Source organism: Phasianus colchicus, chromosome 32, assembly GCF_987193195.1.
Source record: "Phasianus colchicus chromosome 32, bPhaCol1.hap1.1, whole genome shotgun sequence".
NCBI classification, from domain to species: Eukaryota; Metazoa; Chordata; class Aves; order Galliformes; family Phasianidae; genus Phasianus; species Phasianus colchicus.
This window is the reverse complement of record NC_143467.1, coordinates 1,662,972-1,678,784: the sequence shown is the minus strand read 5'-3', so window position 1 is coordinate 1,678,784 and position 15,813 is coordinate 1,662,972. Positions and strand designations below refer to the sequence as shown.

At 55.4% G+C, this 15,813-nt stretch overlaps 1 protein-coding gene across 1 annotated transcript in view; it reads right to left on the bottom strand.

Annotated features, from left to right (window-relative positions):
• The window catches only part of LOC116241116 (uncharacterized), a 61,091-nt gene extending 54,366 nt beyond the window's left edge, over positions 1 to 6,725 (bottom strand). Inside the window, exons 1-3 of the mRNA XM_090128072.1 lie at positions 6,466 to 6,725; positions 3,079 to 3,403; positions 1,615 to 1,747 (exon numbers count right to left, since the gene is read on the bottom strand). Coding sequence (XP_089984198.1) covers positions 1,615 to 1,747; positions 3,079 to 3,117 — 172 coding nt within the window. The 5' untranslated portion in view covers positions 3,118 to 3,403; positions 6,466 to 6,725. The remainder of the gene's footprint in view (positions 1 to 1,614; positions 1,748 to 3,078; positions 3,404 to 6,465) is intronic.
• Positions 6,726 to 15,813: the final 9,088 nt, after the last annotated feature.

Genomic DNA, 15,813 nt, shown 5'->3' with positions numbered 1-15,813 from the left:
CCATAGAGACCCATAGAGACCCCATAGAGACCCCATAGGGACCAATAGAGACCCATAGAGACCCCATAGAGACCCATAGAGACCCATAGAGACCCATAGAGACCCCATAGGGACCCCATAGGGACCAATAGAGACCCATAGAGACCCATAGAGACCCCATAGAGACCCCATAGAGACACATAGAGACCCATAGAGACCCATAGAGACCCATAGAGAGACCCATAGAGACCCATAGAGACCCATAGAGACCCATAGAGACCCCATAGAGACCAATAGAGACCCATAGAGACCCCATAGAGACCCCATAGGGACCAATAGAGACCCATAGAGAGACCCCATAGAGAGCCCCATAGAGACCCCATAGAGACCCCATAGAGACCCCATAGAGACCCCATAGAGACCCACTGGGACCCACTGGGACCCACTGGGACCCACTGGGACACATAGGGACACATAGGGACACATAGGCAGACCCCATAGAGACCCACTGGGACCCACTGGGACACATAGGGACACATAGGGACACATAGGCAGACCCCATAGGGACCCACTGGGACACATAGGGACCCACTGGGACACAGAGGGACCCATAGGGACCCCATAGAGACCCCATAGGCAGACACCATAGGGACCCACTGGGACACATAGGGACCTACAGAGATCCGTAGAGATCCATAGGGACCCATAGAGACCCATAGAGACCAATAGAGACCCATAGAGACCCATAGAGAGACCCCATAGAGAGCCCCATAGAGAGACCTCATAGAGAGACCCCATAGAGAGCCATAGAGAGACCCCATAGAGAGACCCATAGAGAGACCCATAGAGACCCCATAGAGACCCCATAGAGACCAATAGAGACCCATAGAGACCCCATACAGAGCCCCATACAGAGCCCCATAGAGACCCAACAGAGACCCCATAGAGACCCAACAGAGACCCCATAGAGAGACCCCATAGAGACCCAAAGAGACCCATAGAGACCCCATACAGACCCATAGAGAGCCCACATAGACACCCCGTAGAGACCCATAATGACCCCATAGAGACCCCATAGAGAGACTCCACAGAAACCCATAGAAACCCATAAAGACCCATAGAGACCCATAGAGACCCCATAGAGACCCCATAGAGACCCATAGAGACCCCATAGAGATCCATAGAGACCCCATAGAGACCCATAGAGAGACCCCATAGAGACCCCATAGAGACCCATAGAAACCCCATAGAGACCCCATAGAGAGACCCATAGAGACCCCATAGAGACCCATAGAGACCCCATAGAGACCCCATAGAGACCCACAGAGACCCCATAGAGACCCATAGAAACCCCATAGAGACCCCATAGAGAGACCCATAGAGACCCCATAAAGACCCAGAGATACCCCATAAAGAGACCCCATAGAGAGACCCCACAGAGACCAATAGAGAGACCCCACAGAAACCCATAGGGACCCCATAGAGAGACACAGAGAGACCCCACAGAGAGAGACCATAGCGACCCCATAGAGACCCCCCAGAGACCCCATTGGGACCCCACAGAGACCCATAGCGACCCCATAGAGCCCCCACACCGCCACCCCACAGCCCCCCCCCCCCCCCCCCAGCGCTCACCTGAGCGTGCCACCAACATTTGGGGTCGGGTTGGCCCCCCCCCACAAAACGCCCCCAGCACTTTGGGGTCGCCCCGCAGCCCCCCCCCGAGCAGCGACGCTGGGATCCCATCGAAGAGGAAGGTGTAAACATCCTGGGGGGGGAACCCACAGCGTCAGCCCCACTGCGACCCACTGACCCCATAGGGACGCCATACAGCCCCATAGGGACCCACAGACCCCACTGGGACCCCATAGAGCCATATAGGGACCCATAAAAACCCACTGACCCCATAGGGACCCCATAGAGTCCCACAGACCCCATAGGGCCCCATAGGGACCCACAGACCCCATAGGGACCCCATAGAGTCCCACAGACCCCATAGAGCCCCATAGGGACCCACAGACCCCACTGGGACCCCATAGAGCCCCACAGACCCCATAGAGCCCCATAGAGACCCACAGACGCCATAGGGACCCCATAAAGCCCCATAGGGACCCATAAAAACCCACAGACCCCATAGGGACCCCATAAAGCCCCATAGGGACCCACAGACCCCATAGGGATCCCATAGAGACCCACAGACCCCATAGAGCCCCATAGGGTCCCACAGACCCCAAAGAGACCCTATAGAGCCCCATAGACCCCATAGAGCCCCATAGGGACCCACAGACCCCATAGGGACCCCATATGGACCCATAGGGACCCACAGACCCCAATGGAACCCCATATAGCCCTATAGGGACCCACAGACCACATAGGGACCCCATAGAGCCCCACAGACCCCACAGAGCCCCATAAATACCCACAGTCTCCATGGGGACCCCATAGGGACCCATAGGGACCCACAGACCCCACTGGGACCCCATAGAGCCCCACAGACCCCATAGAGCCCCATAGAGACCCACAGACCCCATAGGGACCCCATAAAGCCCCATAGGGACCCATAAAAACCCACAGACCCCATAGGGACCCCATAGAGCCCCACAGAGCCCCATAAAAACCCACAGACCCCATAGGGACCCCATTTGGACCCATAGGGACCCAATGACCCCATACGGACCCCATAGAGCCTTACAGAGCCCCATAGGAACCCACAGACCCCATACAGCCCCCATAGAGACCCCATAGAGACCCCATAGAGACCCCATAGGGACCCATAGGGACCCATAGAGACCCATAGAGTCCCATAGGGACCCCATAGGGACCCATAGGGACCCATAGAGACCCATAGAGACCCATAGAGACCCCATAGGGACCCCATAGGGACCCATAGGGACCCACAGGGACCCATAGAGACCCATAGAGACCCCATAGGGACCCCATAGGGACCCATAGGGACCCATAGGGACCCATAGGGACCCATAGAGACCCATAGAGACCCCATAGGGACCCCATAGGGACCCATAGGGACCCACAGGGACCCCGCAGAGACCCTTCCCCCCCCAATCCCCATAATGAGCCCAATTAATCCCCATTAATTACCTGACAGCCGCCGCCACCTTGGGGGCGGGGCAGCACCATGATGGACAGCGAGGGGCAGGGCGGGGGGGCGGGGCCAGGCGAGGGGGCGGGGCCAACGGAAGGGGCGGGGCCAACGGAAGGGGCGGGGCCAACATGAGAGGCGTTGTCCGAGGAGGGGGCGTGGCCAGGCGAGGGGGCGGGGCTACACGGCCTGTCCCCGCCCACCACCACCCATAGGCAGTGGGCGGGGCCGGGGGGCGGGGCCGAGCTGAGTGACAGCAGTTGGTCCCGCCCCCTCAGCCACAGCACCTTCCGGCCCGGGCAGATCCGGAAGCAGGGGGCGGGGCTAAGGGAGGGGTCAGAGGTCAGGGGGGGCGGGGCAACGGGGCACGGACACGCCCACAAAGCCCCGCCCCTTCCTCATTGGGGCCCCGGACCCCATAGGGCCCCGGACCCCATAGGGCCCCGAACCCCACACCCCATACGTCCTCCTTACCCCATAACCCCCCGTACCCACCCCATAACCCCCCATAACCCCTCCACACCCCATAACCCGCAATACCCCATAACCCGCAATACCCCATAACCCCCCATACCCCATAACACCCATAATCCCACACCCCACATAACCCCCCATAACCCCATACCCCATACCATCCCATATCCCACAACAATTCATACCCCATAACTCCCCATAACCCCCCCCAACCCATAACCCACAATACCCCATAACCACCCCATAACCCCCCATAACCCATAACACCTCATACCCACCCCATATCCCATACCACCCCATAACCCCCCACACCCCATAACCCACAATACCCCATAACCACCCCATAACCCCCCATAACCCCTCCACACCCTATATCCCATAACACCTCATACCCACCCCATATCCCCTAACACCCCATAACCCCTCCACACCCCATAACCCACAATATTTCCCATATATTTCCCACATACCCCCATATAACCCCATACAACCCCATACACTTCCCATACAACCCTGTATAAGCCCATATATTTCCCATATAACCCCATATAACCCCACACAAGCCCATATATTTCCCATATAACCCCATAACCCCAAACATTCCCCATAACCCCATACAACCCACATAACCCCACATGACCCCATACCTTTCCCAGGACCCCACATGACCCCATAACCCCACATAACCCCATATGATCCCACATAACCCCATACAATCCCATACAACCCCAAACAACTCCATATAACCCCATATAACCCCATACAACCCCGCATAACCCCACATGACCCCATACATTTCCCATAACCCCATAACCCCATATGACCCCCCATAACCCCATAACCCCACATGACCCCACATAACCCCATAACCCCACATGACCCCACATGACCCCATGGCTCCATATAACCCCCCATGACCCCATAACCCCATACATTTCCCATGACCCCACATGACCCCCCATAACCCCCCATCACCCCATAATCCCACATGACCCCATGACCCCCTATGACCCCCCATAACCCCATAACCCCACATGACCCCCAATAACCCGACACGACCCCATAACCCCACAAAACCCTATAAACCATGACCCCCATAATGCCATGACCCCATATGACCCCCAGAACCCCCCATGACCCCACATGACCCCATAACCCCACATGACCCCCCATGACCCCCCATGACCCCACGTGACCCCACACAACCCCATAACCCCGTATGATCCCACATGACCCCATAACCCCACATAACCCCATAACCCCACAGGACCCCACATGACCCCATGACCCCCCATAACCCCATGACCCCATAACCCCCCATAACCCCACATGACCCCATTACCCCACATAACCCCATAACCCCCCATAACCCCACATGACCCCATGACCCTCCATAACCCCATAACCCCACATCACCCCATAACCCACAACCCCCCATGACCCCCAATAACCCCATAACCTCACGTGTCCCCCACGACCCCATGTGACCCCCTACGTGACCCCACGTGACCCGCATGACCCCATAACCCCACATCACCCCATAACCCATAACCCCCCATGGCCCCCAATAACCCCATAACCCCCCATGACCCCATAACCCCACATAACCCCATAACCCCACATAACCCCACATGACCTCATAACCCCACATGACCCCACATGACCCAACATGACCCCATAACCCCCCATGACCCCCAATAACCCCATAACCCCCAACGACCCCACGTGACCCCACATGACCCCACATAACCCCCCATAACCCCATGACCCCCCATGACCCCCCATGACCCCATGACCCCCCATGACCCCACGTGACCCCACGTGACCCCATAACCCCATATGACCCCACATGACCCCACATAACCACATAACCCCACATAACCCCATAACCCATGACCCTGCATGACCTCACGACCCCACGTGATCCCACATGACCCCACATAACCCCCCATAACCCCATGACCCCCCATGATCCCCCATGACCCCCCACAACCCCGTATGACCCCCCATAACCCCATAACCCATAACCCCCCATGACCCCCAACAACCCCATAACGCCCCATGACCCCCAATAACCCCATAACCCCACGTGACCCCCCACGTGACCCCACGTGACCCCGCATGACCCCATAACCCCACATCACCCCATAACCCCCCATGACCCCCAATAACCCCATAACCCCCCATGACCCCACGACCCCACGTGACCCCACGTGACCCCATGACCCCCCATGAGCCCCCATGACCCCACACAACCCCATATGACACCACATCACCCCATAACCCCCCATGACCCCCAATAACCCCATAACCCCCTATGACCCTCCACGACCCCACGTGACCCCACGTGACCCCACATAACCCCCCATAACCCCATGACCTCACATGACCCTCCATAACTCCATAACCCCACATCACCCCATAAGCCCCCATGACCCCCAATAACCCCATAACCCCCCACGACCCCACAACCCCACATGACCCCACATAACCCCCCATGACCCATGACCCCATGTGACCCCACACAACCCCATAACCCCATATGACCCCACATGACCCCACATAACCCCATAACCCATGACCCCGCATGACCCCACGACCCCACATAACCCCCCATAACCCCATGACCTTCCATGACCCTCCATAACCCCATAACCCCACATCACCCCATAACCCCCCATGACCCCCAATAACCCCATAACCCCCCATGACCCCACGACCCCACAACCCCACATGACCCCACATAACCCCCCATAACCCCATGACTCCCCATGACCCCATAACCCCACATCACCCCATAACCCACAACCCTCCATGACCCCCAATAACCCCATAACCCCCCATGACCCTCCACGACCCCACGTGACCCCCCCACGTGACCTCCCCCCCCCCCGCCCCACGTGACCCCTCACCCGCTCCCCCTGCGGAATCCCGGCACGCAGCGCTGGCAGCGCGTCCCGCCCAGCGGGGGGGGGCAGCGGCACTTCCCGCTCAGCGGATGGCAGCGCTGCCCCCCCCAGCAGCGGCACCGCCGGCAGCCGCCAGGGGGCAGAGCGGAGCCGAAGTGGCGCGGGGAGCAGCGCTCGCAGCGGGGGCCCCACGTGCCGTCTGCAATTAATTACCGGGGTCATTAATTAATTAATGGATGGGGTTATGGGGTGATATGGGGTGATATGGGGTGATATGGGGTGATATGGGGTTATGGGGTCAATAGGGGCAGAGCGGAGCCGAAGTGGCGCGGGGAGCAGCGCTCGCAGCGGGGGCCCCACGTGCCGTCTGCAAGTCATTAATGGAGTCATTAATTAACGGACGGGGTGACTAATTAACGGGTTATGGGGTTATATGGGGTGATATGGGGTTATGGGGTCAATAGGGGCAGAATGGAGCCAAAGAGATGCAGGGAGCAGCGCTCGCAGCGGGGCCCCACGTGCCGACTGCAAGTCATTAACGGGGTCATTAATTAATGGATGGGGTGACTAATTAACGGGTTATGGGGTTATATGGGATTATATGGGGTGATATGGGGTGATATGGGGTTATATGGGGTTATGGGGTCAATAGGGGCAGAGCGGAGCCAAAGAGACGCAGGGAGCAGCACAGCGGGGGCCCCACGTGCCATCTGCAAGTCATTAATGGGGTCATTAATTAACGGACGGGATGACTAATTAACGGGTTATGGGGTGATATGGGGTGATATGGGGTGATATGGGGTTATGGGGTTGTGGGGTCAATAGGGGCAGAGCTGAGCTGAGGTGATGCAGGGGAGCAGCGCTCGCAGCGGGGGCCCCACGTGCCGACTGCAATTCATTACCGGGGTCATTAATTAATGGATGGGGTGACTAATTAACGGGTTATGGGGTGATATGGGGTGATATGGGGTGATATGGGGTGATATGGGGTTATGGGGTCAATAGGGGCAGAGCGGAGCCGAGGTGATGCAGGGAGCAGCACAGCGGGGCCCCACGTGCCGACTGCAAGTCATTAACGGGGTCATTAATTAACACGGTGATTAATTAATGGGTTATGGGGTTGTATGGGGTTCTACGGGGTTGTGTGGGGTTATGGGGTTGTATGGGGTTCTGTGGGGTTATGGGGTTGTATGGGGTTCTGTGGGGTTATGGGGTTCTATGGGGTTCTGTGGGGTTTTATATGGGATTTTATGGGGTTCTATGAGGTTGTGTGGGGTTTCTATAGGGTTGTGTGGGGTTATGGGGTTCTATGGGGTTCTGTGGGGTTATGGGGTTGTGTGGGGTTGTGTGGGGTTATGGGGTTCTATGGGGTTGTGTGGGGTTATGGGGTTCTATGGGGTTCTGTGGGGTTATGGGGTTCTATGGGGTTGTGTGGGGTTATGGGGTTCTATGGGGTTCTGTGGGGTTATGGGGTTCTATGGGGTTGTGTGGGGTTATGGGGTTCTATGGGGTTGTGTGGGGTTATGGGGTTCTATGGGGTTCTGTGGGGTTTTATATGGGATTTTATGGGGTTCTATGAGGTTGTGTGGGGTTTCTATAGGGTTGTGTGGGGTTATGGGGTTCTATGGGGTTCTGTGGGGTTATGGGGTTGTGTGGGGTTGTGTGGGGTTCTATAGGGTTATATGGGGTTGTGGGGGGTTATATGGGGTTATATGGGGTTATGGGGTTATATGGAATTATATGGGGTTGTGTGGGCTTGTGTGGCATTATATGGGGTTGTATGGGGTTATATGGGATTGTATGGGGTTGTATGGGGTTGTATGGGGTTGTATGGGGTTATATGGGATTGTATGGGGTTGTATGGGGTTGTATGGGGTTATATGGGATTGTATGGGGTTGTATGGGGTTAATGGGGTTATACGGGGTCATGAGGTTGTATGGGGTTGTATGGGGTTATATGGGATTGTATGGGGTTGTGTGGGGTTGTGTGGGGTTGTATGGGGTTGTGTGGGGTTGTATGGGGTTGTTATGTGGTTATGGGGTTGTATGGGGTTGTATGGGGTTCTATGGGGTTGTATGGGGTTGTATGGGGTTGTATGGGGTTGTGTGGGTTATGGCAGTGCCCTGGGTCACCAATAGGGTCAGTAATGGGGTCGGTATTGGGGTCACTAGTAGGGTCACTAATAGGGACATTAATAGGGTCACTAATAAAGTCACTAATGGGGTCACTAATAGGATCCCTAATAGGGTCAGTAATAGGGCCACTAATAGGGCCACTAATGGGGTCACTAATGGGGTCACTAAGAGGCTAATTAACGGGGCCGTTAATTAACACTCACGCAGACAGCGGTCGCAGTGCCCTGGGTCAGTAATGGGGTCGGTATTGGGGTCAGTAATGGGGTCAGTAATGGGATCACTAATGGGATCACTAATAGGGCCACTAATAGGGCCACTAATAGGGCCACTAATAATGGGGTCGTTATTGGGATCATTAATAGGATCACTAATAGTGTCACTAATGGGGTCACTAATACGATCACTAATAGGATCACTAATAGGGTCAGTAATGGGGTCAGTAATGGGGTCGGTATTGGGGTCATTAATAGGGCCACTAAGAGGCTAATTAACGGGGCCGTTAATTAACACTCACGCAGACAGCGGTCGCAGTGCCCTGGGTCAGTAATGGGGTCGGTATTGGGGTCATTAATAGGATCGCTAATAGTGTCACTAATGGGGTCACTAATAGGGCCACTAATAGGGTCACTAATGGGGCCACTAAGCGACTAATTAACGGGGCCGTTAATTAACACTCACGCAGACAGCGGTCGCAGTGCCCGGGGCCCCGCAGCGCACAGGAGCTGTGTGAGTGACAGCCGCACTGCAGGGAGCAGGGGGGCAGCGGAGGGCGGGCATCTCCATCTCCAGTAGCATTGTCGCGATTATCGCCGTTGGTGTCGCGATTATCGCCGTTGGTGTAGCGATTATCGCCGTTGTTCTCGCGATTACCGCCGCTATTGTCGCGATTATCGCCGTTGTTCTCACGATTATCGCCGCTGTTGTCGCGATTATCGCCGCTGTTGTCGCGATAGTTGCGAGCAGCTGGGGACAGCCAGCCCAGGCTGCAGACGCAGCTGTAATGGGGGGGGCCGCTGCAGCTGCCATGGCCGCAGCGCTGGGAGCAGCTGGGGGGGGATAAGTAATTAATCGGGGAGATAATTAATGAATGCGGGGAGATAATTAATGAATGGGCGGGGAGATAACTAGTGGTGGGTTGGGGGAGATAATTAGTGGTGGGGTGGGGGGAGATAATTAGTGGTGGGGGGGAGATAATTAGTGGTGGGGTGGGGGGGAGATAATTAGCGATGGGTTTGGGGGAGATAATTAATGGGCAGAGAGATAATTAGTGATGGGTTGGGGGGAGATAATTAGTGATGGAGGGGGAGATAATTAGTGATGGGGGGAGATAATTAGTGGTGGGTTGGGGGGGAGATAATTAGTGGTGGGGTGGGGGAGATAATTAGTGGTGGGGTGGGGGAGATAATTAGTGGTGGGGTGAGGGGAGATAATTAGTGATGGGTTTGGGGGAGATAATTAATGGGCAGAGAGATAATTAGTGATGGGTTGGGGGGAGATAATTAGTGATGGAGGGGGAGATAATTAGTGATGGGGGGAGATAATTAGTGGTGGGTTGGGGGGGAGATAATTAGTGGTGGGGTGGGGGAGATAATTAGTGGTGGGGTGAGGGGAGATAATTAGTGATGGGGTGGGGGAGATAATTAGTGGTGGGGGGGGAGATAATTAGTGGTGGGTTGGGGGGGAGATAATTAGTGATGGGGGGAGATAATTAGTGGTGGGTTTTGGGGGAGATAATTAGTGATGGGGGGGAGATAATTAGTGGTGGGTTGGGGGGGAGATAATTAGTGATGGGGGGAGATAATTAGTGGTGGGTTTTGGGGGAGATAATTAGTGATGGGGGGGAGATAATTAGTGGTGGGGTGGAGGAGATAATTAGTGATGGGGGGGGAGATAATTAGTGATGGGGGGAGATAATTAGTGGTGGGGTGGGGGGGAGATAATTAGCGATGGGTTTGGGGGAGATAATTAATGGGCAGAGAGATAATTAGTGATGGGTTGGGGGGAGATAATTAGTGGTGGGGTGGGGGGAGATAATTAGTGGTGGGGGGGGAGATAATTAGAGATGGGGGGGGAGATAATTAGTGATGGGGGGGAGATAATTAGTGGTGGGGTTGGGGGGAGATAATTAGTGGTGGGGTGGGGGAGATAATTAGTGGTGGGGTGGGGGGGAGATAATTAGTGGTGGGGTGGGGGAGATAATTAGTGAAGGGGTGGGGGAGATAATTAGTGGTGGGTTGGGGGAGATAATTAGTGGTGGGGTGGGGGGGAGATAATTAGTGATGGGTTGGGGGGAGATAATTAGTGATGGGTTGGGGGGAGATAATTAGTGATGGAGGAGGAGATAATTAGTGGTGGGTTGGGGGGGAGATAATTAGTGATGGGGAGGAGATAATTAGTGGTGGGGAGGGAGATAATTAGTGGTGGGTTGGGGGAGATAATTAGTGGTGGGGTGGGGGGAGATAATTAGTGGTGGGGGGGAGATAATTAGTGATGGGGGGGAGATAATTAGTGATGGGGTGGGGGAGATAATTAGTGATGGGGGGAAGATAATTAGTGGTGGGGTGGGGGGGAGATAATTAGCGATGGGTTTGGGGGAGATAATTAATGGGCAGAGAGATAATTAGTGATGGGTTGGGGGGAGATAATTAGTGATGGAGGGGGAGATAATTAGTGGTGGGGTGGGGGAGATAATTAGTGGTGGGTTGGGGGGGAGATAATTAGTGGTGGGGTGAGGGGAGATAATTAGTGATGGGGTGGGGGGGAGATAATTAGTGGTGGGTTGGGGGAGATAATTAATGGTGGGTTGGGGGAGATAATTAGTGGTGGGGGAGATAATTAATGGTGGGTTGGGGGGAAGATAATTAGTGGTGGGGTGAGGGGAGATAATTAGTGGTGGGGTGGGGGAGATAATTAGTGGTGGGTTGGGGGGGAGATAATTAGTGGTGGGGTGGGGGAGATAATTAGTGATGGGATGGGGGAGATAATTAGTGGTGGGGGGGGAGATAATTAGTGGTGGGTTGGGGGGGAGATAATTAGTGATGGGGGGGGGGATAATTAGTGATGGGGGGGAGATAATTAGTGGTGGGTTGGGGGGGAGATAATTAGTGATGGGGGGGAGATAATTAGTGGTGGGATGGGGGAGATAATTAGTGGTGGGTTGGGGGAGATAATTAGTGGTGGGGTGGGGGGGAGATAATTAGTGGTGGGGTGGGGGAGATAATTAGTGATGGGGGGGAGATAATTAGTGATGGGGGGAGATAATTAGTGGTGGGGTGGGGGGGAGATAATTAGCGATGGGTTTGGGGGAGATAATTAATGGGCAGAGAGATAATTAGTGATGGGTTGGGGGGAGATAATTAGTGGTGGGGTGGGGGAGATAATTAGTGGTGGGGTGGGGGGAGATAATTAGTGGTGGGGGGGGAGATAATTAGAGATGGGTTGGGGGGAGATAATTAGTGGTGGGGTGGGGGAGATAATTAGTGATCGGGGGGGGGGGGGGGGGGGGAGATAATTAGTGATGGGGGGGGAGATAATTAGTGATGGGGGGGGGATAATTAGTGGTGGGGGGGGAATGTCCCCATTGACCCCAGTGACCCCATTCACACCAATGACCCCAAAGTCCCCCTTGGCCCCAGTGACCCCAAAGACCCCAAAGACCCCAAAGACCCCAAAGACCCCACTGACCCTATTGTGTCCACCGACCCCATTGACCCCAATGTCCTCATTGACCCCATTACCCCAGTGACCCCAATGTCCCCAATGACCCCAATGTCCTCATTGACCCCAATGTCCCCATTGATCCCATTGACCCCACTGATACCATTAACCCCATTGACCCCATTGACCCCATTAACCCCAATGACACCGCTGACCCCATTGACCCGAATGTCCCCAATGACCCCAATGTCCCCATTGACCCCCGTGACCCCAGTGACCCCATTGACCCCAAAGTCCCCCTTGGCCCCAGTGACCCCAGTGACCCCACTGACCCTATTGTGTCCACCGACCCCATTGACCCCAATGTCCTCATTGACCCCATTGACCCCAGTGACCCCAATGTCCCCATTGACCCCATTAACCCCAATGTCCCCAATGACCCCAATGTCCTCATTGACCCCAATGTCCCCATTGATCCCAAAGATCCCATTAACCCCATTGACCCCAACAACCCCAATGTCCCCACTGACCCCCATGACCCCAGTATCCCCAACTTCCTCATTGACCCCATTGACCCCAATGACCCCAATGACCCCATTCACCCCAATGACCCATTCACCCCAATGACCCTAATATTCCCAATTTCCTCATTGACCCCGCTGACCCCAATGTCCCCATTGACCCCATTGACCCCAATGACCCACTGACCTCATTCACCCCAAAGATCCATTGACCCCAATGACCCCAACCACCCCAATGACCCCAGTGACCCCACTGACCCCATTCACCCCAAAGACCCACTGACCCCAATGACCCCAATATCCCCAATGTCCTCATTGACCCCATTGACCCCAATGACCCCAACGTCCCCATTGACCCCAATGACCCCACTGACCCCATCCACCCCAATATCCCCAATGTCCTCATTGACCCCATTGATCCCATTAACCCCAGTGACCCCACTGACCCCATTCACCCCAAAGACCCACTGACCTCAATGACCCCAACGTCCCCAATGACCCCAGTGACCCCACTGACCCCATTCACCCCAATGACCCACTGACCCCAATGACCCCAATATCCCCAATTTCCTCATTGACCCCACTGACCCCATTGACCCCATTGACCCCACTGACCCCATTCACCCCAAAGACCCACTGACCCCAATGACCCCAATATCCCCAATTTCCTCATTCACCCCATTGACCCCAACGTCCCCATTGACCCCAATGACCCCACTGACCCCATCCACCCCAATATCCCCAATGTCCTCATTGACCCCATTGACCCCATTAACCCCAGTGACCCCAATGACCCCATTCACCCCAAAGACCCATTGACCCCAATGACCCCAATATCCCCAATGTCCCCATTAACCCCACTGACCCCACTGACCCCAGTGAACCCAATGATCCCATTGACCCCAATGTCCCCCTGACCCCAATGACCCCATTCACCCCAATGACCCATTAACCCCAATGACCCTAATATTCCCAATTTCCTCATTGACCCCGCTGACCCCAATGTCCCCATTGACCCCATTGACCCCAATGACCCCACTGACCCCATTTACCCCAAAGACCCACTGACCCCAATGACCCCAACCACCCCAATGACCCCAGTGACCCCACTGACCCCATTCACCCCAAAGACCCACTGACCCCAATGACCCCAGTATCCCCAACTTCCTCATTGACCCCATTGACCCCAATGACCCCAACGGCCCCATTGACCCCAATAACCCCATTGACCCCATCCACCCCAAAGACCCACTGACCCCAATGACCCCAATATCCGCATTGACCCCAATGACCCCAATATCCCCAATGTCCTCATTGACCCCAGTGACCCCAATGACCCCAATGACCCCATTCACCCCAAAGACCCACTGACCCCAATGACCCCAATATCCCCAATGTCCTCACTGACCCCATTGACCCCAACGTCCCCACTGACCCCAGTGAACCCAATGATCCCATTGACCCCAATGTCCCCCTGACCCCACTGACCCCATTCACCCCAATGACCCATTAACCCCAATGACCCTAATATTCCCAATTTTCTCATTGACCCCACTGACCCCAATGTCCCCACTGACCCCATTCACCCCAAAGACCCACTGACCCCAATGACCCCAATATCCCCAATGTCCTCATTGACCCCATTGATCCCATTAACCCCAGTGACCCCACTGACCCCATTCACCCCAAAGACCCACTGACCTCAATGACCACAACGACCCCAATGACCCCAGTGACCCCACTGACCCCATTCACCCCAATGACCCACTGACCCCAATGACCCCAATATCCCCAATTTCCTCATTGACCCCACTGACCCCAATGACCCCATTGACCCCATTGACCCCACTGACCCCATTCACCCCAATGACCCCAGTATCCCCAATGTCCTCATTGATCCCACTGACCCCAATGACCCCAATATCCCCAATTTCCTCATTCACCCCATTGACCCCAATGACCCCAACGTCCCCATTGACCCCAATGACCCCAACGTCCCCGCTGACCCTATTGACCCCAACATCCCCACTGACCTCAATGACCCCAACATCCCCACTGACCTCAATGACCCCACTGACCCCATTCACCCCAAAGAGCCACTGACCCCACTGACCCCAATATCCCCAATGTCCTCATTGACCCCATTGACCCCATTGACCCCAATATCCCCAATTTCCTCATTGACCCCATTGACCACATTGACCCCAGTGACCCCAATGACCCCATTCACCCCAAAGACCCACTGACCCCAATGACCCCAATATCCCCAATTTCCTCATTCGCCCCATTGACCCCAATGACCCCAGTATCCCCAATGTCCTCATTGACCCCCCTGACCCCAATGACCCCAACGTCCCCAATGACCCCAGTGACCCCACTGACCCCATTCACCCCAAAGACCCACTGACCCCAATGACCCCAATATCCCCAATTTCCTCATTCGCCCCATTGACCCCAATGACCCCAACGTCCCCATTGACCCCAATGACCCCAACATCCCCACTGACCTCAATGACCCCAACATCCCCACTGACCCCAATGACCCCAACATCCCCACTGACCCCAATGACCCCACTGACCCCATTCACCCCAAAGAGCCACTGACCCCACTGACCCCAATATCCCCAATGTCCTCATTGACCCCATTGACCCCATTGACCCCAATATCCCCAATTTCCTCATTGACCCCATTGACCACATTGACCCCAGTGACCCCAATGACCCCATTCACCCCAAAGACCCATTGACCCCAATGACCCCAGTATCCCCAATGTCCTCATTGACCCCACTGACCCCAATGACCCCAACGTCCCCATTGACCCCAATGACCCCACTGACCCCATCCACCCCAATATCCCCAATGTCCTCATTGACCCCATTGACCCCATTAACCCCAGTGACCCCAATGACCCCATTCACCCCAAAGACCCAATGACCCCAATATCCCCAATGTCCCCATTAACCCCACTGACCCCACTGACCCCACAGACCCCACTGACCCCATTGACCCCAGCGCCCCACTCACGTCCGGCTGCAC